Source organism: Pholis gunnellus (genome assembly GCF_910591455.1).
Source record: "Pholis gunnellus genome assembly, chromosome: 8".
NCBI lineage: Eukaryota > Metazoa > Chordata > Actinopteri > Perciformes > Pholidae > Pholis > Pholis gunnellus.
This window is the reverse complement of record NC_136534.1, coordinates 14,790,205-14,815,169: the sequence shown is the minus strand read 5'-3', so window position 1 is coordinate 14,815,169 and position 24,965 is coordinate 14,790,205. Positions and strand designations below refer to the sequence as shown.

General features: G+C 42.6%; 1 protein-coding gene across 1 annotated transcript; it reads left to right on the top strand.

The window, feature by feature from the left end:
- The first annotated feature begins 2,489 nt into the window (after positions 1-2,489).
- Positions 2,490-24,317, top strand: nkd2b (NKD inhibitor of WNT signaling pathway 2b). The gene is made up of 10 exons (XM_079164400.1): positions 2,490-2,759; positions 2,868-2,894; positions 3,000-3,091; positions 20,300-20,360; positions 20,825-20,952; positions 22,102-22,197; positions 22,282-22,423; positions 22,780-22,837; positions 22,940-23,064; positions 23,209-24,317. Exons 1-10 carry the CDS (start codon positions 2,735-2,737, stop codon positions 23,829-23,831), a joined length of 1,377 nt encoding a protein of 458 aa, XP_079020526.1. The 5' UTR covers positions 2,490-2,734; the 3' UTR covers positions 23,832-24,317.
- Positions 24,318-24,965: the final 648 nt, after the last annotated feature.

Below are 24,965 nucleotides of genomic sequence, written 5' to 3'. Positions count from 1 at the left end.
CACACCAAACCATGGAAACTTTCACTCATTTCTTATTGAAAATCACAGATTGAGTTTTAAAGAGGTTATGATTTACATAGATATGATATTTTAGAGGATTTTAAAGTGAATTGTTTGAAGCACGTTTAGAAAAAAACCTGCACTAGTATAATGATCCACATCCTTTGTGCAAATACGTAACATCCCATAAACCCTATGCTGTGTCAGGGCTTCTCAATTCTTCATCGACATGACAGCCTTTGATGATAAACCAGGTCTTGTATCCAAGTGAATATTGCTCTTTAAAGACAACCTCAACTACCCCTATGTCTGATCCCAATCCAAACAGAAACAGTTGTTTCTGCTTGAGATTTTTTTGTATCCTGTATGTATGTCATTCGTTTGAGTGGGACGCTAGAGGGAGTGGAAGAAAGAGGATGAGGGAGAGAGATACCTTGCAAAGAGGCAGAATCCTGGGATCCAGGCTGCATGAAGACATGGTGATAATTAGGCACGGCTAGTAGGATCAAAGAAAGCCGCCATCAATGAGCTATGCAAATGTCGGGGCTCATCCTGTCAGCCATAGAGAAGTCTGTGAAAAGTCAAATGGCAGACAAATTGAGAGGAAGAGCAATGAGGCTTCACTCCACATTCATCAAGGTACGGTAGGGGAACCGGGATACTGTGATAAAGTACCATTTTGACAGAAAATATGATGTATGAAGACATGTCTCTTATGTTCCTCCAGGCAGAGCTGCTTTGTTTAGGTGATAAAGGACAAGGTTTCGGGATTTCTTATATGGCTGTAGCACTTTGGAGCAGTGAGCGTTTGACACTAAGCACATAATAACAGTTTATGCCTTATAACACGATAAACATCAAAGTAACATCTACCCTCGTTCTGAATATGATTTGCACAGGAGTGGGATATTTACTAAACACTAACATAACATTCCTGTTTTCACACTGAGCTAAAGGTGAATAGTCATAATTCTTGGCATGTGTCCTGTGGGCGGCCCCGTTTTAAAGCCCTGCCAAAGGACACAAACTGTAAAACTGCTGAAGAGCTTTTGATGTCTGGTGGGTCGAAGTACAGCATGTTCTTCCTGGTTTTCTTTTATAAACAACAGTTTATCTTTAGTATCTGTTGTGTACATTACAAAAACAAATAATGGACATTTTTTATGAGCAGCTTATCAGTGTATGGTTAGCAAACAGACAAGTAGAATAATCATTTACAGAATAATAATGTTATTAATTGCACCTTTTGTGTTTATCTTTACACACCAGAAAGAATGTGAAAGCTCAGTTCTTTAAAATCTGATTTGGGTTTAAGTTGTCCACCAAAAAATATGTTTTGCCAATCCTGATTAATATCACAGCAGTATTTGGAGACAGATTTAATTAACCGTGTTTTAATCTTAATAACTTTAATAGTACACCTTTACATTGTTTGATTGAGAGAAACTAATGTGCCTCATAGGATCATGAATAATTTACTAAATAATAAAAGTGTCCTCTTCATTAATACATATCTACAATGAAAACTATGAATGGAGCTGCTCGAAAAATCACACCGACAGAGGACGCGGTTTCACATCCGACGTCACATGAGCTGCCAAACCAGCGTTCAGTGCGTCAAGCTCAACAAAACCGGAAACCAATTAAGGGGCTTTTCAAAATAGTAGTAGCCTACGTTTGGAAAAAACTAGAAATTAAAACATAACTGGGTGTAGAGGAACAAATACTGATTAACATAGTCTGTTCAGAGGTCCAATTACACATGGTTAGAGTGGTTAGACAACATACTGTCTAAAGAAAATAAATAATTAGATGATAAACACAAACTGTATTGATTGCAAATCAAACTGAAGACTGAAGGTTTTTTCAGACATGGTTTTTCCACACATCTTTCAGTAATTTGCCGCTGTTTTACTCACCTCTCAGATGAGGGACACACTTTAAAAGCTTGAGCACATCTACTGATTTGCAATCTTTAATTACGATAATATTGTGTTTGCACTATAAATTAACATAAAACATGCACTATAAAAGACTACTAATCAATGACCGTACTCCAGTCATTTTTAATTTTAAGACTTAACTTTGGCTTATGTGTAAGATTTTTTTGGTTGGCTACTTGTTATCATTCAATACACCCTTTAAAGAATCAATTGTTAAAAACGTATTGTCCTAGATTAATCACCGCATAATTATTGTTCCAACCCTTATGAAATAAAAGAAAACAAGGTAGACATCCCTACCTATGGTTAACTAGGCTAGATCAAGCTATCAAGCTGTTTCTTCTTGTCTTTTATTCCATAAATACATTTCTCTCCACATTTTCTTGATGTTTTATTAGTTCAGTGGTTGAAACATTTTCGTCAAAGTTAATATTTTATTTTGTAAAAGCACTAACCGGAACCACTGTACCTGCTCTATGTGTCTTGACACTCCGTGATCTCTGCTGCGTTCAAAGCGCTTCCACATTCAGTTGGACTGAAGGGAGGTCCGTGGACAGACAGCGAGTGTTGCCCCGTCTCCTCCACAGATCATTCACAGATGTATCTCGTTTCTGCACACATACAGCTGATGCTTCAATGAACATGCGACTTAATTACCTGCCTTTGGATGAAGTTGGAGTTTTCTTCTTGCAGAACAAACACAATGTGACTATGTTGAAGCAGTGACTGTGTTGTCCTTGTTCCGATATCGGAGTATACCTTTATTGATCCAGGGGAAGAGGGACTTAAGAATGGGGAAACATCAGTCAAAACATGGTAAGAAATGTTGACGTTTTTCACCACTGAATAACATTTATTTCGATTAAAGTCTCACACAAACTAACGATTGTCTGTTTTTGCATCCCTGTTTCTGTTGATCTGAAGCGTGCAAGCGCAGAGAAAACCCTGAAGGTGAGGATAAAGCGATTATTTTGTATAATGAAGGTTGATAAACTATGGTAATCTGATAAAGTAAGTTGTATTCCTGCTGATCGGTGTACTTCATCCATGTTACAGGAGACAGTTTTGTCGTGAACGCCTTCCTCCGGAGAGGGATGGAGGAATGTGAGAGGTACAGCGCGACGGATCACAAGCTGAAGAACATGCAGGTATCAGGCACCGTTCCCTCTTTTTTCTAAGTAGACCTAACTGAAATGAAATGAAACGTCTGTCCCCTTTACTGACTGAGACTGTGAGGAAATTCGTTTAAATACTGACTGAGCATTTCCAAGAGTAAAACAAAAAGTTATTATCCAATAAAAATTAAAAAAACTCTCTAATAGGATTCTTTAATCCTGTTCTGTCTAAATGGTAAAATGGTGACTGTTACTCTCAGAAATAATTATCTTTTAATGCTGCATGTGCGACATTCATGTTGAATTTTTCATAAACAAAATTCATTCCTGGAAAAAAAAAAGTGTGCCAGGTGTGTGTGTGTGTGTGTTTGTGTTTGCCGATGGGATGGGCCTGTCAAGCACTTCAAAGTTGTCTGGTTGAAGCTGTTACATTCCCTCTTCTTGACAGAAGAGCTGAGAACTTGAGGGGAAGGCAAATTGTATTCATACGCATGTGTGAGGACACGCTGAAGTTGTAGGTTGTATGGTTGTCATGTCTGGCTCCGGCACAACACCATACAGCGTTCATTCCCCATGCTAGCATCACTGGACGGGTTATGACAGCCATGAGCCATGTGTGTTAAGCGGCTTGGCAAAGCCACACACACACACACACACACACAAACACACACACACAGACAGATTGCTCCTGCTCCATGGAAAGGTAGTCGTTTCTCAGACTGAGGGATATATAACGTTTGCTCTTGTGGCTGCTGGCATCATGAGTCAGGGCCGTGTCTTTTTCCTCAATGCCTCCCTTTCTAGTGCGGCTCCCAGTGGGCTGCCCTCTGTGGCATAACATTACATCACTTCAATTAGTGTGTCGTTTTGAGGGGCACAAGAGACTCAAGCTCTCAGACATAAACTGCAAGAAGTTCACATAGAGGTACTGACAGTCTGTGAGGTGGGTGGTTGTAATAGTGGAAGAGTTATGGATTATATCAGGCTATAAACCGCCCACTTATGGCAAATTAAAAGAGAACTTACTCTGCTTCAGACGAGTCTTGAGTTCACGCTCCCCTCAAGGAAAACCAGCAAAGGTATAAGCTTGGCACTTATTAGTTGATCCCACCCTCACTTCTTTCAAAGTCCGGCCTCTGATTTATTTTGTGTCATTAGTCGTGTATATTAGAGGCTCGTTCACAGACCAGAACTGGATAACCAGCCTATTACCGTTCCTGCTTTCTTTGAGACTAATTTAGGAATTGGTTGAGAGGAGACAAACCACAATGCAGTCACGCCTGTTATGGCATATGGTCCATTGTTTTTTCAATTGGAGAAGAAAATGTAGGTGCAAAATGTTATTTTTAAGCCAAGTAACATTTCTACATCACCTTTTATCAATGTTTTAAGCTGTGATAATGTGCTGGGTGTAACACAACCCAAAGCATGATGCAAAGTAGAGCTGAAACCATTAGATAATATAAGATAATCCTTTATTAGTTCCACAGCGGGGACATTTGCAATTAGTCAATTAATTGATTCACATGAAACAGTTTGCAGATTAACCAACAATGAAAATATTGGTTAATGCAGCTCTGATGCAAAGAATCAAATGCCAAATGATCCAGTAGCATGACTGTACTGTTGATACTTTGACGATGCATTGCATTTATGTTCACTATTGTATCGCAGAGGCAATATGTGACTGCCTGCTCGTATGCAGTGACAGCTCTCTTCGTGGTGTTTGAATTGAGCCTGTGTCTATGTTAAGATAGATGATGTCCTCAGGGATACCTCTCATGCCGTATAGTTTCCTATCAAACAGAGTGACTTTCAACACATTTATCTCTGCTGTAGGACGATGCACCATTTCCTCTTTTGATCCCACATGCCTTTAATTAATTCTTCACCAGGATTGGATTACATTGTCACACATCCAGATGTAATTATTGGAATATGAGTTGTTAGATCTCTGGGGTTTAGACCGTGATTAAACAAGTCCAAGTCAAATAAAAAATAGCAATTACCGTATATACATATATATATATACATATGTGTATATATACATATATAAGGGGATAAGGGAATTTGATGTTTTTAGATGGATCTCACCCACATTTTATCCCCCAGACTATTTTGACATCTAGCTCACACCAGACAGTAGTTACATCACTTGGTCCTGGTTGATGAGCAGCAGGGACAGTTTAAATTGCTTATGATTTTGTACAGGAGAAGATTGGCCGGACACACTGTTTAGCTCTGACCATCCCCCTCCTCATTGTCAAATGGGGGAGTAGGATTCCTGAGCTGTCTGGCTGTGACTTCAAAGCGCAGAGCTGGGAGTTATAAAAGGGCTCTGATATCAGTGGAGCCTCCGAACCCTCACCCCTCTTTCCCCCTGCCCTGTCCTGGGGGATGGGCTGAGGGATGGAGTATAGCCAGGCGGGGGAAAAGCAAGCTCTAAGATCGCCAGTGCCCAACATCAGTTTGTGTAAACCTGTGAAACCTGTCATATCTATTCAGCAGATTGTGAATGCATTGTCGCACTTTAGCAAGATATTACAAAAGATCAAAGGATACAAGGGCCTGTTTAAATATTGATATTGCCGCAAAGCACGATTGAAGATTGCAGCTGGCGAGTTGCCCTCAGTCTGTAACCCTATAGTCTCCTTAAAGGATGGTATTAATGGACAAAGAGAGCGTGATTCAGCAGGATGACTTGGCTCATCCAGGCTACAGTCATCAAGATTTTGACACCTCTTTGCAGGTGCTCAAGACAAATCGTACCTGTTCAAACACCTGGTGTCATGTAGAGATATTACAGGTGAGATCAGAAGAGGCTGTCCAACGTATAATCGCCCACCCCACCCTCAAAAAACCAGTCTAGTCTGTGGTTATTGAATATGTAATATGCAGAATACTCGTTACCCTGTACTTATCCAAACCTGCGTTCAGAGCTCTGTGAAGGTTCACTGTGTTTCACCTCTGGAAGCATCAACAGTCCAGACCCTCACATACACAACCACAGTGCTTTATTTTGGAACTTCAAACGGATATGCTTGGATGCCCAAATAATGACAGGCTAATTCAGCCTTTCAGCACCATCTTTTGTCTCAGAACTCCCCACAGACTTGGCCCGTGAAGAGGGAGTGTGTCAACATTTTAAATTCCACAACAAAGACCTTTATTATTCCACTTTGAAAGGTTAATAATATCACACTTGAAGTTAAAAGGGCTTGGTCATTCAGTCGGATGTAATGATGTGCCAAAAGCTCCAAGACGCACATTTATTGTGACTTGTGGAGAGTTACTTAGCCCTCGCTCCTCAATAATACATTTTGTTTAAGAGCGGAGTTCCCAAGCAGCTCACTCAACTAATTATAAACTAGTGTGTTTTTTTAACATTCATTTGGAATCTGTGAATAAAACTTTCCCCTTATATACAAATCCTCATTTAGTGATCCTCCTCAAAATGGATGTTATGTTTGGACAATTTTGCCGCTGGGCATTTGGGTAAATCTTCTCGTCACCGTGTTCATTTTGAGTTTGCAGTATTTGATTTGGATCTGAGGCTGGGATATCTGTGTAATCTTAAGGCTGTGGGCCCTGAATGACATTTTATTTTAAAACTGAGGTCAGCTCTTTTTTTGCTCTTGAGTTGTGTGCACTGGATAAAATCCTGTACCTCCTGAAGTCTTTGAGTGCTTGAAAACTTCCCTTAAGAAGTTATTTCTCGCCAGCAACATCTCGTGACTCTTCCCTTCCTCCTCTCTTATACAAACACAAACGATAAAAAAAAAAAGCCTGTCCCTGACGCGACACCACCAGGGAGCAATACATGGTGGAGAGGAGACAAAAAGGTGTGCACAAATATGTACTGCTTTTGAAGGGACTTGAAGGCATTTGGAGAGTTTGTTTTTTTCCAACCCTTCTTTTTTTGGGGGGGGGAAATTGGCTTCACAAGAAGCGAGCTGTGAGCCTTCATCTCTGAATGAAAAGCATGTGGCTGGCATCCAGAACAGCGGGGTCTTTCAGCACGGCCCCAGCAGACATCTGTTCTTGGTTTGTACAGCAAAATCCTGGAGCAGGGAGAGGGGCTGTGGTGGGAAGGAGGGAGAGAGAGGGTGGTGGGGAAAGGAAAAGAGGAGGAGTGGTGGGTTTAAAGGCGGGGGGTTTTTTTCATGGGGGAGATATTTCAGGGGTTTTAAAGGTAGTGGGGTAAGGGGAGTAATGGAGAGTCTCATCCGCTTGGTCTACTGCATCGTGTTGGGGGGGGGGCGGGAGCTGATCATTGACCTCACTTTACCAAATCACACCGCTCTCTTGGGTGTTTCTTTCTTTCTATGTTGGTTGCCATTTGTCCAGAACAAACATTCACCTCTCTGTCAGTGTAAACATCATCACCTGGTCGGCTCAGACACTCATCACAAGTGTGAGATGCTTGTTTTAGCCATTCTTTCGTGTTGGAGTGTTTAAGTGTGTTTCACCACATGGCTTCGCCTGTGAGTCAGAGGTCGAGTCCCTCTCTCCCTCTCTGTCTGTGTGTTTGTGAGCGAATGACTGAGTGAGAGGCAAAGAGTGGTTTGTGTGGTTTGTGCCTAATAGAGAAAGACATCAGAAACACTGCAGGAAGATTAAATGTTTATTTTTCTGAGGATATTTATACGGTCTGAAGTACTTTGAAGCAGTTTGCTCAATTCCTCTGTGACCTGAACTCGTGAAGGGAGCAGGCCTCTCTCTGGCCATCAGGAGGAATCAAAGAGCCATCACACATTGGTTCACAATCCTTCAGCACAAACCAGGGCCGCATTTATCTGTGTGCCAGGTAAAAAATAAACTATTGACCCTCCCACCCCTTTGGTTTAAGTTGGTTTAAATATATGAAGTTACAGTAAGCTGCTTAGCTTAGCATAAAGACAGGAAACGGGGGGGGGAAACAGCTAGCCTGACCTTCCAAAGATAAGAAAATCTAAATCTCCTACGAGCCCCTTTAAAGGTGCGTTCGGACGGTGAGTGGCTGCCACTGTCTGAAAGCACATTAAGGCTGCAGACAGACTGACTGGCTCAACTTTTGATGTAGCACAGCGCTGAGTTGGCCAACCATATACACACAAAATTACATTTCTGTTACGTGAACACTGTATTTCTACAGTTCACCTCTGGCAGAGTATTATAAACTGTGCAGTGTTTTGGTGTATGAAAAGCAGGTACTGGTTTCATATCTCACCAATACCTAACACAACACGCCCCCACCAACGCCTAAGGTCATTAATCAACACGTTATATCTTGTTTTGTTTAGGAAGACACTGTTTCCTGCCCACAAATAGTCCCAGATAAACCAGATATGACGTGTTAGAGGTCAGATCTGGAGGTGCTGGTACACAGATTTGTGTTATTGTTGGACAGAGCCAGGCTAGCTGTTTCCCCCTGTTTGAAATCTCTGTGCTAAGCTACAGTAAGCTAACCATCTCCTGGCTGTAGCTTCATATTTACTGTACACTGAATAGACATGACAGTGGCATCAGTCAATAATATAAGCATGTAATGTCTTAATGCCTATTTTTTTGCCACGGTTATAATAAAAATAGCTGTATCAAAATAGATATACCACATCCACATTTCATCCACTTATTGATGGCATCAATAATTATTAGAATTTCTCTTACAGCTCAAAAGAGAATCGTATATATTTAGACGAGAGAGATGACAGTCGCTGCCTTCATTATTGGAGCTCTTATCTGCAGACATATGGAATGAAGCTCTGTATCCTTTGGCGCTATCTCTCAGTCCCATCAGCGCCGCTTTGAAGTCACTTCTTGTCACTGCTTTTCATGATATTTATGAGATATCTGATTGAGTGCTTCAGAGAGAACAGTGTAGCTTTACAGGACCGGATTGTAGCAAGTCATCGAGCATTATGTGAATATCTCAACTTCCTGAATGGAGCCCATCCCAGGTTTTCAGTGACACTACATGACCTAGACGTGCGTGTTCAGTGATGACAGCAGGGAGACCTCACTTCCTCTTCACGGTTAGTGTGCTGGTGGCTGTTTGGGGCAGCCCCGCCTAGGGTTAACACTGGTCTGTGTCTTTGCTCTCGATCGCTGCCTGCCAGGGGAAAGAAAATACCTGAAGCTGGAGCCCAGTGCTTAGCGCTGACATTTTTGGCAGAGGATGCTGGATCCAAGTCTGTGTTTGATCTTATGCTTCTCCCGGCCAAGTAAAACACCGGGAGACTCAAAGGTTATTACATTTTAGTGTGTAAGGTATGTTTCCACATAAACCCCTGTTCCCCCTTAGAAAGCTTTAGCTCTTTTCCAAGTGGACTTCATTTCGCAAGCCTCAGAGCAGCCAGGGGAATATCATATTTGTTCAGTTATGGTTGTTGATGGTGTTATTATATGCTGTCATTATAGCCATTGTTAATTGATTTAGTTGTTGAAATGACATCTTCAGTGAGCGTAGTGCCTGTGTGGAGCTCAGGGAGCAGACAGAAAGCTTCAGACTATATCTTCAGAGGAGCCAAAGCAGATCTGTGTTTGTTCAATATTTTCTTGCTTTAAATATTTGCAGATTGAAAGGGAGACGGAGGATTAGCTTGTTTGTTTAAAGAGGACAGGAGATTCCTCCTTTGGACACAAGTTTGTTATGCTATGAAATTCAGCAAATGGAAACTTGAGATTGCCTCCACAAAGGTCAGATGCTGACCTGACATTTATTTCACAATGCAAGCCCAGGGAAACTAAATAGCATTGTGCAGCACAATACACTGATAGGTATGAGTAGCTTAGAAGATAAATCTTTGGCATGAATATTTTTAAAATGTTGTTGTCAGCGCAAGAAAAAATGTAATAGGTAGAACATGATAAGGACAACACTGCCAGAAGAAATATAATTTCTAAAATGTGTGTAAAGTTAATTTGAACCTTTTATGTTTTAAGCTACTCATCGACACTCCTCATATTGTGATGTCATATGCATCTCCTTTGGCCATTTGGCAGATTACATTCGCTTTCTGTATTGTTAAAGTACAAAATGCTTTCAGAGTCAGCCCTGAACGCTTCGGAACCCCATTCTTGCTCCACATTCCTGAACCCGACGCCCTGCTAGGTTTGAGACTGGAGAGTGAAACACCACAAATGCTGGCTTCCTCTATGCTTAAAGAAAAAAAAAGCGCAGCGGTGGGCACTCCTGCCACTGCTGGCATTGTTTGTCATTGTTGTGATGCGGCACTATTTAAAACCTTTGCTTTAAGTATTTTCTACATGTAGATCAAGCGTTCTGCAAGGTTGTCACGCTTTTAGCATACACACCAGGTGTCCCTTGTGAGATTCAGGAGTATTGCCATGATTTCGAATGTTTATTCCATACAAGGAGTCAATACCTTCAGTTTATTTGATGTTCAAGAACCTTGAAAAGAAATGTGGAATTTACAGCAGAACTGTGTTCATAGGTGAACAGACTTTACACAACATCCATCTTCCTGTCTTCCAGTTTCATATACAGAATGCCATAGCACAAGATTTATCAACACACCCCAAACCCAGACCCCTGAGGAGTTAGGCATCTTTCTCTCAGCCTCCCCCTCTTTGGAACCCCGAGCCTGCACATGTGTAGGTATCGCTATTACTCAGCTCATAAAACGCCACAGTCCCATCTGAAAGTGGTTAGCTGTTGAAACACACGAGCAGCTTCAAAGCTTGGATCCAGGCTCTGCAGACAGCACAGGCCTGGCCTTCCTTCTGCACATCGCATTCCTCTCCATTGGGGAATGGCTGCAAACCTGTTCCCATCATCAAAAACCTCAATGGGTCTCCATTAAAAGGAAGTGGTTTATTTGTATCATGGGTGGTCATTTTTTCGGGGGAATTTAAATCGGGAAAGAATGACTGCGGAATGATTTTACTCACATTCTGTGCTGGTGTATTTATGTACTGAAACACCTTTTGTGCTTTTCCTATATGTGACAAGAAGGGAGGGAGAGGATGAAACAGTGCTGAAAGAGGCCACTGTTCTCATTTCCTCTGAAGGTCGCTTTCTTTTCTTCCCCCACCCATTTCTTTCCTGAGCCCCGTCCACTTCAAAAGCTGACCTGGCCCTGTGTGTGCCGTGTAACTTGTTTACCTAAAGGCTCATTTCAAATAAACAGCAGTTCTCCTTGAGATGCCTGCCCCCCCCCCCTCACTGAGAGCCTTTCAGAGACACCATCTGCTTGTGGGAGGTGCTTTACTGAGAAAACGCACTCGTCTAAGCAGGATTCTTATTTCATGATATTTCTGCTGAGTGACTTTTGTGGCATGTGGCTTTATAAAAAACAGCATACAGTGGACCAAAATGTGTTAAAAGCTGTGTTAAAAAGTCAGAAAAAACACCACTAGCTTATAGAATATCTGCATTTAAAAGTTTGTGGTCCAAACAGTAACAGTTTTCTGGTAGTAGATCTGCCTATAAATGAAAACAGGAAAGTTCTCAGATATAGCAGCTCTGCAAGTTCTTTCTAAATCTCCAGCACCCACTTCTTCATGTTGCTAGGGGCTGACTGATCCTATCACTTAAAGAATGCCAGTGTATCAGAATATCTGAACTTTTACCCCCAGTGTCATGTGCTCAGCTTTGAGAACTGCTCTATCCTGGCAGCATCTCGTAGCTTTTAAGGTGTTATTGCACATCAGCACCTTCGGCTTTTTGAAGCATAATTTGTCTTTCAAGAACTTTTATCAAACATTAAGTGTCACACTTAGTGCCTTCAAGTGGACTGCCTCCGGGCGTGCTGTGTGACAGAGAACAAGACTCCATCAGACTTGTAGCTTTATACTGAGATAAGATAAGAATATACAAGCAGCTACGCTAAGCTAACTTGGCTCAGGTTTAAGTGCTCTTTCATATTGCCTCACGGCCCTGGTTTTCCAGTAATTATGGCTGTGAAAGCAGCAGCTCTCTGTGCGCTTTGCTGAGCTGCCCTCTGCACCATAGCCTTTTGATCTCTGCTTGTGCCATGGATGAATTACGTTCCAGAATTTCACACTGGGGAACTGTGCTTCAGACACACACAGCTAGTCTGTCAGGTCACTAAAGTGCACACATGGCAGCTTCAGTCCAAAAGCAAGAAGCACAGATGTTACAGTCTCGCCGACTCGCCTCAAAATCTCCACTTGGCATATTTCTGTGATGTGTCACAAATGAAAATTATAATTCCTGGTTTGCACCATGAGGTGTTAAAATTCTTGTCTTGTAGCTACGTTTTCAAAAGTAATTCATCATATCCTCATATCCTTTATAGTTTTTCGACCAGTAATTTTCTTTGAGAATAATTCAACAGATATATGAATGAGCTTTGCATGATATTGGTGCATCAGTAATTGGCCCGTGTGCTACTTTTTTTCATCTGTTCTTCTTCAGCTTTCAACTTTGTCCCCGTTTTTCATGGGAAGTTGCGTCTCATATGCCAAAGCATTACAGCCTGTGGCCCTTTGGCAATGGTCCATTTTACATGTCCAGGCTTCCTTCACATCATCTGAATATCGTGGAGTCTCCTCCGCTTCCTGTGCCCAGCAGGTGTGTATTTTTAGGACTGTTAGGAAAACACTTGGTGTTAACCCAGGGATGACCCCCTGTACAGTTCCAGGACTGTAAGGAACTTCACAGCTTGGAATTAAGACGGGTCTTGCAGTGTCAAGAATTCTCGTGGTCTTTGAAACTGGCAATCCCTACCGGCTGGAGGAGACAGTCAAAGAGAGTTACACAACAACACAGAGGAAGACAGGAGATAAAAGAGGTGCAGCCACTTTAAATATGCAGGGCATTTTTTTTCCTGTATGTCAGATTCAAGATATTTGGCTTAAAAAAACTGTGCAGCAGTCTGCATAGCCAAGACAAAGCCAAGAGTCTTAAATATTTCATAGTAAGGAGGATCAGTACCAATTATGCAAACAAGCGGTTTCTCCTGGGACTTGAGGTTTGGCAAGTGTCATTGAGAATCGCAGATGAGTTATCACGGGCTCTGCTTGTGTGCTTGCCTGTCTACCGTGGTTATTTGTTGCATCCTATTGCACTGAACTCTGTATTTTGGCAGTCTGTGACCGGCAAGCCCAATTCTCCCTGAGGGCTGAATGCAATAATAGTTCAGCGCAACAGCCGCCCGTCTCTATTTGCCCAGTATGCCTCACAGATGGATGTGTTGAGAGTTCATGCTACATTACCGGCTGATTGGTCACGGCTGCAAAAGCTCCTCTTATCGTGGTCAGTCATATGGATCTTTACTTCTCTGTGTAAATTACCCACAGGGAGCCGTAACTAGTGGACGGTAGAGCTGTGGTTTTGACCCTGAACCTGTTGTTATCCTGCTGGAAGACATGTTCAGGAAACCAGCAGGCAGCTCATCCACCAGCCCACAAGCCCTCAACAGCAGGAGTCCAGCAGGAGAGAGCAGAGAAGTCATTGTGGATTAGATTAACAGCATCATTCCATGCTCCGATGGGTACATGGAAAGCTCAAAGAAACTCAACTCACTCAAATAAAAATAGAAATTGTAATTTCGATGAAGAAATATATCCACATGTTATGTTAAGGAGGAAAATAAACAGCCAACAAGGATTGTAAATTATTGTGGCTCTGATCTTCAGTAAGTTTAGTGTTTAAGCTGCACAATAACCTGAGCCAGCTGTCACAACGTGTTGCAGTTGAGAGTGAGTGAAAACTATTTACTAAGGGAGCAGAGAAATGGATAGCTAACAAGTAATGGATAAAGGAAATAGTTAAAATAGATGTATAGAAATATATTTTTTAAATAGTGGAGATGTTTATTTAAATGTATGGATAAACTAGAATCATTAGCTAAAACTCAACAGTTAAAAGTAATGGATAACTGGTTGAGCCTCTGCAACTAGCAGTAGAAATGTGAACTTTACTAACCTACACACTGACAAAAAATATTGTAACACTATCCATTGAGCAACCAATTTATAATCCATCCATAAGAATATATTTGTAACATGAAGGGTGGTGCTGATTAAGAGGTACTTGAGCTCATGTCGGGCCGGTGGGATACATCAGACAAAAAAACGGTTGGCGTGCAGCTGTCCGTCCCCAACAGGGTTTGTTTACAGTTCTCAGTCACCCACAGGAGCACTGCAATGCCTGTAGTTTCACCAGCCTCCAACCACAGAGCCTCGCCCCTATGAACTGCCAGGCCTGGTTTTCAAAGCTGTGACTCAAATCCCTTGTAGCTCAACAAAAACGAGCAGTGAAAACAGTGGCGTCGGTGGTTATCTCACAGGTGAGAGCAATTATAACTGACATCTCAATACTAGACCGACAGCTGGAAACCTGACGCTAACTACACAAAAAGCGTCCTTTTACAGGTGAGAGTGATTGTGTTGAAATGGTTTTCATCCAGCAGAGGCAGACAAGTCGGACAAGTAACTGACAAACAACCAGTTTGAAGAGTTAATCCATACTAAACCCCTGATTACATGAGGTCATTGCAGCTGATCAGTTTCAAACCCTGCTCAGCTGGAAACTTGTGGAGAGCAACTGTGAGGGGTGGAGTTGCTTTAGACAGTAATGGGATTGGCGTTGCAGCCACTTCACCCACAACCTGGCATTCTTATATCCACTGTGTTGTTTAAAGGGCCTGAGGAATGTGGAACAAATCCCCTCAGCTTTATCGGCCTGGGCTTGCTCCCCATTGGCTGGACTTAAGAGCCAGGGGCCTGCGCGGGAGCTTACAGAATTTCACATGGAGGCCAGAAACAGAGGAACATCCTGTTTGAGTCTAACCGCCTGTCTCACACTGGCTTTGATATGCCATCGCCTTGTGCACTCACTTTTCTCTTGTTTGTCAGTTGTTTGAAATCCTGACTGTTTATATCCTGTCTAGTTTCTGTGAATTTTTTCTTTTACGTCTTGTGCTGCAGTATATAGTTCATTTTAAAGCTGAAATGATTAATAACTTGATTGGGATTGGGATTTTTAAAGACGTCACTTTGGCCACTGGTAAATTGTGATAGTAATTTTTTTATCAATTTACTGATTTTATAGATGTTTAATTTATTGATTGACAATAATGTGAGTCAGTAGTTACAGTTTATTTCAATTATTTTACATAGTAAGACACGTGGACTGAGGAATTTCTAAAGATTTGAGTTGAAACTTTAAACAAAAACATTCAAGTCTTGAGTTTGGACCTAAAATCCCAGAACAAAAGAAAAGAAACAGACATGCAGCTTCAGTTCTGACTGCTAAAAGAACCCATTTCACGAAACGTTTGTTCGAGGAGGAGATCGTTAAATGTGTGAGTGCATATAACACATGGCACTGGTCATGTATAAGTCCACTCAGAGACTATTGCATTACACCACCAAGCCCTGTTACCTCTGAATTAAAGCAACATGCTCTCTGTGGTGCAGTCATTATATGTGTGGCACTGCATTTTAAACTTTACTTCAGTGTTTTGTGTTTCCCATAAAGTGAACCATGACAGCCGCTTTGTGTTTTTTCTCTTTCCAGTAACTGATCAAATAGTGTTATGATCGACTGCCTCTATATAATTTAATACATTTGCCTAACCCAGATTCATGAGTGTGATTCCAGTCACTGGTATGAAGCACATGGTTTCCAAGTTCCTACAGTAACTGCTTGTGTGACAGCTGAGAGGAGGACACTCCATTACATCAGACTCCTATCAAAGCCCACTTTAATGAAGGCAAGCTGATTACAGCATCGGTGACAGATGCAGGGTGGTCAGCCAGTGATGCTAATCTTTGTTTATGCCATCCAGCAGGTCACAATTTAAGTGAGAGAAAGATCAGTGAGAGGGTGAGGAGGAGACTGGAGGGGCGTGCAGAGTTTAGGAGATAGTCTCTCCTGATTGAACACGAGCGGCTGACTTTCAGTGGTTTACGTGCTGCTCTTACATAGACAGGCATGCATGCTCATCGCTCCCCACAGCTGTTGTTATACTAGGAACGAAGAGGCTTCGCCCCCAGTGATTCATGTCCTGCCAAGGGAGAGGTTTTGCCTCCTGTTTGACCTCCGAGAGAGTCCCGCTACCCTGGAAGGGCCATATCTGGGCCATCTTGGCCACATGGGTCCAGTCCAGATGACAGGATGGCATTCTGCTCTGATCTCCTTGCCATTCATAGAAAGACATGTCAGGCCACATACATAGATAAAATACCCCAATTAGTGGACAAAGGCACATTTTACCTGTCTTTTAATGGCAAGGCTGAACTTGAAAATGCTCCAGACTCTTTTTTTAGGGTCTTTGGCTCCGTCATGATAACGGTGAACGGTTAGAAATTGAATCATAATAACATGCTTTTAGCTTGTGTTTATATTGTGATGGACATTATTAGGCAGGCTAGTTCAAACCCAGCAGTATATGCAGTGCTCTTTGTTTTTATATTGCTGCTCAGTAGAGGCTGGGGCCAATCTGCTCTGTTGACTCTGAGCACCATAATTGCCCTGCCTGAGACTGAAAACTGACGCCTGATGAACCAGAGGGAGAGAGAGGTTTCTGTGCAGCCGTCAGGAAACCAACATATTGTTCTTTCGCTGTCTTGCAAGAGAAGAGACAGAATTTGTGCAGTTGGCCTTCTCTCTTTAGCTCTCCGTATTTTCAGCCCCAGTCCCTTCCCCCCTCTCTCCCCCCTCATCTCCCTTTCTTCTACTTTGCCTTTCCTCAGTGTAACAGTTCACATCTGGTTTTGAGTCAAGGCCAGGTTGGTTTCTTCTGGAATGGAGGGCTTTTATTTCTCAATGGCCCTACTCCCTCTCCAGTTTCATTCTGCGGTGAAGAGTATGCAGTTTGTTTACGAAGTGGTGTTCCTTTCTTTATATTGATTCTACTCAATCCTCATTTCCATCATGGGGGAAGCCCACATTCATCTCCTATTAATGGCCAGTGGGAGCGGGAATGTTGGTCGACTGGTGGTCGTCAAGGCTTTACTGTGGCGCCCTCCTTAGTGTCAGTTCCATGTGACTTTGTATTTCTAGAAACTGTGTACATCCTGGAGAAATTAAGGAAATAACTGAGATTGTTGGTGTGGTTTGAACAAAGAACCGCACACAGACACAAACACAGAATGTAATGTGCTGTTGTAGCACCTAATGTAAAAGTTGTTTCAAAACTAATTACACCTTATTTTAAAAAGTAAGCTATCTGAACTATTTAAGAAAACCACATTGATACGAGGAAGCCTACAGACAGTATCCTGTGTTTGTATTTTTTCCAGCATATGTATGTACTTGGATACGCATCCAGACATCTGATCACATTGCCGTATTTCATACCCCGAGGCTAGAGGAACTCTGTAAACAATCTTCCCGTTAGCCTCCCTGTTTTTGAAGATGTGATATTAAAAATCAGTTGTGCATTGCATGGTTTGAAGAATGGACTAAAAGAAGTGTGTGTATACTTATATTTAGGGGGTGAGCTAGAAGAGGGGGATGTGAGAACAAAGATGTGCAGTGTTTTCCAGCAGGAGGATGAGAGAGAGAGAGAGAGAGAGCGAGAGAGAGAGAGAGAGACTGCTGTGTGATGTCTGATGTCACCTGGTAGGGAGCTATGAAAGCTTCCCCTGGTTACCCTATCCCACATAAATGTCTGGCAGTAGGCTGAGGCTTTAGGGAAGCTTGGCAGAACTGCTGCATTAAACAGGAACAAACATCACACACCTCGCTGTCTGTCTCTTATGTCCAGGCGTCTGGGAGACAGAACCTGTTTACAAGGAAGAACACTGTCAGTGCATATTTTCAATGCACTTTGTTTTCTCTTCAAGACAACAGATCTAATACCTTATCATCTTCTTGTCATTCTTGCCGAAGCGCCCGTCCCACACATGCAGTTTTACATCCGTCTCCCTCATACCTAATATAACACACAGTGTGGATGTGTTTATCATGGGCTTCAGGTGTACGCCACTGGTGGAAAACAAGGAACACTTTGCACCAAAAACACATTTGCGTAGCCGACAGAGCAGTTTGTGATCTGATAGTGAAAGAATGAGCACAGCCAGATGCCAGAAAGCAGTTAATTACACATGTGGTGGGCAGATTTGAGCCCGACACCGTGGGCGATGTGAAGGAGATGCCATGTGTTTAGACGTTAAACTGCAGACTGCGGTCGGACCTAGCCTGCTCTCTCATTAGCTCCCCCGATGGATGTAATGAGCATGGAGGTGGTGGTGGTGAGGGGGAGCCATGTGTTCAACACGAGCCCTGCTGGTCCCCTCCTTTTGCACGCAGCAAGACGTCTCCTGATATCAGAATTTTAATTAGAGACAAGATTCACGTTTGGCAGCTGGCTGATTGATTTGTTTCATTATATTTAATGCTGAATCCAGTCTTTCATTTAGAGGTGCTCATACCTTGCTCTGCATCCTCATGGGAACGAGGATAAGGGGAATCAATGGTTGTCTTTGATGTTCCTCTGAGCTGCAGAACAGTGTGTCTGTGTGAACTGCATCTTCCTTACATACTGCCCTTCATTAAGGGACTGCCCTACAAAGAGGGGAGATAAAAGCATCCAGTGTAGAAAGGAAACAACAACTTGGCAGCAGAAACCACAAAGACGTAAACTGTGTGTGATTTTGTGTAGGGATGCACATATGCTCGTCTGGTAACTTGTGTGTATATTTGGTGATTAAAGACTGCAGCTTGTACCAGTTGTCTCCACCTTTCCCAGAAGCCTTCCAGAGTCTTGTTAAAAACCCACCTCCACCTCTCCCACTGGGTCTGGAGTAAGCAATAGATAGGCCTTATCTCCCCTTTAACGAACCACATACTCCTCTGCTTTACTCTTATCTGCTTCTCCACTCTCTCATCTTTGTTCCTCTTATCTTTCATTACCTCTTTTCCCCCCTTTGTGCCCTCTTTCCTCTGCTCCTTTCTTTCCTCTTTATTCCTCCCGCTTACTTCCTGCACCTCTCCTGTTTCCCCTCTCCTCCTCTCCCCAAGGCTCAACTCCCATTCTTTTTTCTGTTTTCTCTCAATGTCTCCGGTGGCCAATTTGCAGGGGGTGTCCGAGCCTTGACCCTGAGACTCAACCGTCTCCCCCCTTTCAGCGGTGAAGGTCAGGGCCAGATTACAGGCTGGAGGTATCATCCTCTGAAGTGAGGAATAATCACGGGCTCTGAGATTGTTAAATACAACCACAGGCCCTGGCGCTGTCATTACTCTGAGAAAGAGGGGAAGGGGAAGGGAAAAGGGGGGCTTGTTCACCTAAACGCATGCAGATGTTCAGACTCTCGCTTGAGCCTCGGTTCTGTTGAAGGTACATGGAGTTCTTTTGTTTTCTAGCATCTATCTGTTTTTTATTTGTCTCGTTTCACTGGGCCTCCTTGAATCAATCTGGTGGGGTTTTATTTCAAAGTGTGTGTGGAGCAGCTTAGAGGACTGAGATGACGTAAATAAGATGAATCATTTTGTTGTTTAAATACTTGTGGTTTAGGGGCAGTGCTGCACTTAATTTTCATTGTTTCCACAATCCAGTCGTAATTAAAGAATGGCTCTGTGTGCATTGAGACCCTTTTGCCTTTGCCTCGGTGTGCCTTTGCATTAGCACATGTGTGGGATGGTCATGAATACATTGTGGTTCTGTTTTATGCAGGATATAGATTATTCACATATGACAGCAGAGCGTTTTTCCCCTTACACCCCTTTGTCATGCTTTTGTTTTTTGGCTATGGAATTGTGTATTTAATCAGTCCCATCCTATCTGCATGTAAATTTCCATCTGGCAATTATTCTCCATTCAAAATAAATACACATGTTACTGTGAGTTTATTGCGAGGTTTGTCAAACATAAACCAAACTTCTCAGAATCAAGTTTTGCAATGAGAAATACAGCAAAACTTTTCCTTAAACTTCTTCCATCAAACTCTCCATGCTGGGTTTCATGTCAAGCAGGATGATAATAAACAGGTTGGCTCAGAGAGAGAGCTCAGGCGATGAAGTGCATTATGGGTTTTTTGATGGACAAGAGGGGTCCATCTGAAGGGCTTGGAGGAATCTTGAAAGCTTGGCTTTGGCCGCACTCGTCGTGTCCCAGACATGGAAACACAATAAGCGTGCAGATGTTCAAAGGGTTTGGCCGCGCTGGAGCCTCCAGCCCTCTCCTCTCATCTGAGTAGGAAATGCTTTAGCTGGAACTGTTTGTTTTCTCTGTGTCTGTGGTCTGAACTGTAGATTCACTTACATCTCTGCTCCCCCCCCCCCCTTCCTCCCTCCCTCCCTTCTCATTTCTTTCCTTGTCCCAGGGGTTTCCAAACCGTGAGCTGAAGGAAAGACAATTCACAGATCAACACTGTCCCCTAGAGGGTAGGTTGAGCAGGATGTCTACTCACTCATTGATAAGCTTTATGCTGAAACCATGCTTTATGATGCAGGACAGATCTAACGTAGTATGGTTGTATGTATCTGCAAATAGTATGTATGATCTATTAAATAAAACAGCTCTGTAAGATATAATCATATGCATTTATTATTTCAAGATACTTTCATGTAGAATTTGCAAAAGCAGCTAAGTTCAATATTGAGATATTTCGGTTTCATTTTTGTGGAGCCAGAGTACACAAATACATGTTATATTGACACAAAAGCATAAAAAGGGATGTATGTGTTTGGTGAGCAGTTTTCATTGGAATGAATAGGCTGTAATGCTAAACACATTCAACATATAAAGTAAAGTGTATGATCTTTGAGATTTTAGCTACCAAACCACACATACTGTTGCCCAATGTTTGTATGTGTCTAAACTTGAATGTGTCCTTCTGTGTTGACAGTGGTTCTTCCTCCAGAGAAAGCTGAGGGCTGTGAAAGCTACCTGCAGTACCTGCACTCTGAGGATGGAGTGCGGGAGATACTTCGAGATTCGACCAAAGCTCCCGGGAAAAAACGCATCAGTCTGGATGTAAGCAGTTATGTGAAATTCTGTAATGTGTTAAAGTCACACGTTTAACATGAATATGCAACAAAGTGGTGGCACGGGGCTCTGAACCAGGCCTGTTCTGCATGCTGGAAAGTGTATGTCCAGCCAATGTTGTCAAAGTTATTCCAAAAACATACAGCTCAGGTAGATTGGGACTCTAAATTGCTTATATTTATTAAAGGGAGTTCTATCTGTGTTGGGCCTTTGGTGGTCTGAGGACCTGGGTCAGAAAAAGGTCAAGAGACCTGAGTGTTGCAATAGTTTTGTGTTCTAGTCAGTGAGAAAAATAAATGCATGGTGGGTAACCTCTATCCTAGCCGCAGCTGTATGCCTTCACCCTGTGCACAGAACATCTGTCTGTATGTTGACACTGCTCCAGACCATATCCTGATTGAATTTAGGGACCAATAAATAGAATAAATAGATTGCAGTGTTTAGACTTCTATGTTTTAAAGAGCTGCTTGGATCTGCTCTTTGGTGATCACTCCTGGTTATGTGAGCTGAGGAGATAATATAGAACCATAAAGGGCTGCTTCTCTCCCAGGGGACTCCTCCCTTGTAAGCACACACCGCCTTTCACACAGTCTCAGCTCTCCACCATGCCTGCAGCAGGGCCTATACTCCAGATGTTTATTTTTCCAATTATGGCCATGTTACTAGATACATCTGAATCAAAGTTACTGCCAAAAAGTTGTAACTGAGAAATGAGGTTGTGCTCATTTTTCCTGGAAGAAAGTAGAAAGAAAAGGTCAGAGGGGTTAGGGCCCACCATGCTGACTTATTTCCCCGCACAATGTAAAGGCAGCAGAGAAGTGATCTGTTTACATGTTGAAAACCAGACTTTCAGTTGGCCTCTGTTCTATTGCTTTAAATTATTTTTTTTAATCAACACTTTCTTATGCACAGGAAGGCAGTCTTTAAATGTACCCCCTTTTGTTAACAGTACATTCTTGTGCAGAAAGAATGAAAACAACACACATTTCCTTCCACTGAAGACAGCGCCTGTGACGATTAAATTGGATGTACTTAAATTAGAACTACTATTGCTTTGCTCATTATCTAAATAAATATGTAGATTGAAACCTTTCAAATGTTAATGTGTATCAAGTATGATAATGTTTGTCTCCACAGGACTTGGAGTGTGACGTTTCTGTGGAGGATGACAACCGTCAGGAGTGGATCTTCACGCTTTATGACTTTGACAACAGTGGGAAAGTTACAAAAGATGTGCGTGTTTGTTACCTTTCAGCTGTTTTTTGGTCAAAGGTATGACTACAAACCGTCCTAACCGTGTTTTATCTCTCACTATAGGACATGTCTAGTCTGATGCACACCATCTACGATGTGGTGGATGCCTCTGTGAATCACTCCTGCCATAATAAGAGCAAGACTCTACGTGTCAAACTGACTGTCACTCCAGAGCCCAGGTGCAACAGAAGAGAAACAGGAACAGGTACATGACAACAAAAACAGCATCATACCTCACATTATTTACTATCCCAGTATGTTGTGAGCCAACTCAGCATTGCCTGTATATTAGAGTTTAGATGCTGTGATGTTTTTTGTAGAACCACTGTAGCCATTACTGCGATGTCTGAAATGTCTGTTCAGATTGTTCCTCTGTTCACATTACCCGGTTATTCTATAAAATACATACAAATAATTTGAATTGTTAATATCATAACTTGATAACTTGACATGTTCTCTGAAGGCATGGATTGAATGGGAATAAAACCCTGCCTAGTGTTTATCTCTGTAATGTCACTGGACACTTTTCCTGGTCTGAGTTCTTGTATTTGACCTTTTCAGATCGCTGTCACCAAGAAGAGGGCCGTTCAGCTGACAAGCGACTGTCCTCCTACGTCAGGTCAGTACTCTGCTTGAAGGCTGGTCTGTGTGTGTTTTAATATTTCTTGTAGTTTATTTGTGTAAATAATTGGCAGTTACTCATTTTACTCATTTTCTGCAGCAAAGGGCAGAGCAATGAGGTGCCGCCCACAGACGGTCAGCATTACTGTGTGGACGAGAACACAGAGAGGAGGAATCACTACCTGGACCTGGCTGGTATTGAGAACTACACCTCCAGATTTGAAGGTAACAGCCTGCTGGTTGTTGTACCCTCAAATTTGTATTATTCTATTACAATGACTATGAGGAAGCTGAGGGGTAACAGCAGTTCAAAGTACAGTGTTATGCATCATATTTGTATTAACCACTGACCCTGTGCCTGTCCTTTAGGAACCACCCCTGCCTTCCCTCCACAAGAGGCTCATGTTCGAAGCTCCCAGAGCCAGAGTCGCTCACGCTCCCAAGAACCAGAAGCCCAAGTTGTTCACCAGCGGCGCTCACAGGTCATCGGCGATAGCTACAACCCCACTGAGTCTCGAAGCAAGGGCACACAGTTCGTCAAATCTCCCAAAGGAACCTACAAGGGAGGCGGAGGGAATAACGGGGGCAGCGGAGGCGGCAAATCCACTAAATGTCACGGCCACCACCCGCCTATGCAAAGCATGCTGCACAGTGGCAGCGCAGCAGGACACGGGGGACAGGATGTGTACCACTTGCCACACCAAACCCAATCCTCTGGCCACCACCAGCACCCTTTGCAATACAGCCACAGCAAACGCCTTCGGGCAAAAGCCCGAGAGGCCATGTCTCCATCCAAAACCCCGCTGTCCCCTCAGTCCCACCCCCAGCAACAGCCCCCTATGCCCTCTGTACTGCCAAGCGTGGAGAGAGAGCAGGCATCTGGCCCACCTGGGAGCCCAGGGTTTGTGGTTCCTGTGGTCCAGCGTCACGAGCACCACCACCACCATGAACACCACCACCACCACCACTACCACCATTACCATCAGACATGACCGCCTTCAGCGTGCAGTGACTGAAACTGTACAGGACCAACCACAACCAACCACACCAGTCTGAAGGACTTAACGTCATCCCGCAGGAGTGTATCACGCTCTGTCCAGGATCTTTTTACTCTTCTCTTGCAAGCTATACAGATATATCCTGAGATTAGATGTACTGGGGAATCGTGTACTGCGATGGTTGATGATATTAGACCAGAAGGATGCTTTTTCTGAGGTTATTATGTAATAACAGAAGATGTGCGGCACAGTTTTTGTAGACTGTTCTGCTGGGACTGCTGTGATCGTTACCCATGTTCAGTAAAGGTACAGATGCCAGAAAGGAACAGATCAGAGGACTTTTGATGTGTCATCCTTTCCCTCCTGATGCTGTGGGGTGAAGTCCCTGGAAGCTATATGTCAGAGTAGCTGTGTTGTTCTGTGTGAGACCTTTCTAAAACATGGATCTCAGGTGTAAAGGTGCTGCTGCTCTCGAGCTTTTCACACAGGCTTTTTCCTCCGGAAGGCCTGTTGTGGACTGAGGGGTTTCCTGTTTGGGGGGGGGGGGATTATGAAATCACCACTGCCAGTTTTAATGCAAAAATATCTTGCTATATGTATAAAAAATCTATATATGTCAACACATTTTACTGTATAATTATTATACCGTATATGCATATTTCATCATGGATATAATTATGCATATATGTATTTTGTCTTTTATATATTTTAATAAACGTTATATAGTTCATTTAAATTATTGCAGCAACAGTTCGTTTATTTCTGCTCATACACCCTCGATTGTGTTGTCTGCTGCCCACCACTGTGTGCATAGAAATAGCACAAAATCAATCAGTATGATGTTATTCATTGTGATTTACCATTAAATGATAATATTATAATTAAAACATAATTGTGGTTTGAGAGTAGATTTAAAAAACAAGTCATTTCTGGTATTTTTGATTAATGGGAACAATTTGGAATCAATTGTGTTTTTCAGATAATTAATTAAATTAGAACAATGTCCTGTCCGTGATTTGTGGTTTAAAGTTATTTGATCAGGTTGATTAACCTAAAATCATGTGATGGTAATTATCACAAGGAGATGAAGAACCAGCTTTCAAGTTATTTAAAGGTTAGAGACACACA

Coding starts and splice junctions, on each gene's coding strand:
- nkd2b (XM_079164400.1), top strand. CDS start 2,735: ATGGGGAAACATCAGTCAAAACATG. Junction 2,760..2,867: donor GAAACATCAGTCAAAACATG/GTAAGAAATGTT, acceptor GTTGATCTGAAG/CGTGCAAGCGCAGAGAAAAC. Junction 22,838..22,939: donor CGACTGTCCTCCTACGTCAG/GTCAGTACTCTG, acceptor CATTTTCTGCAG/CAAAGGGCAGAGCAATGAGG.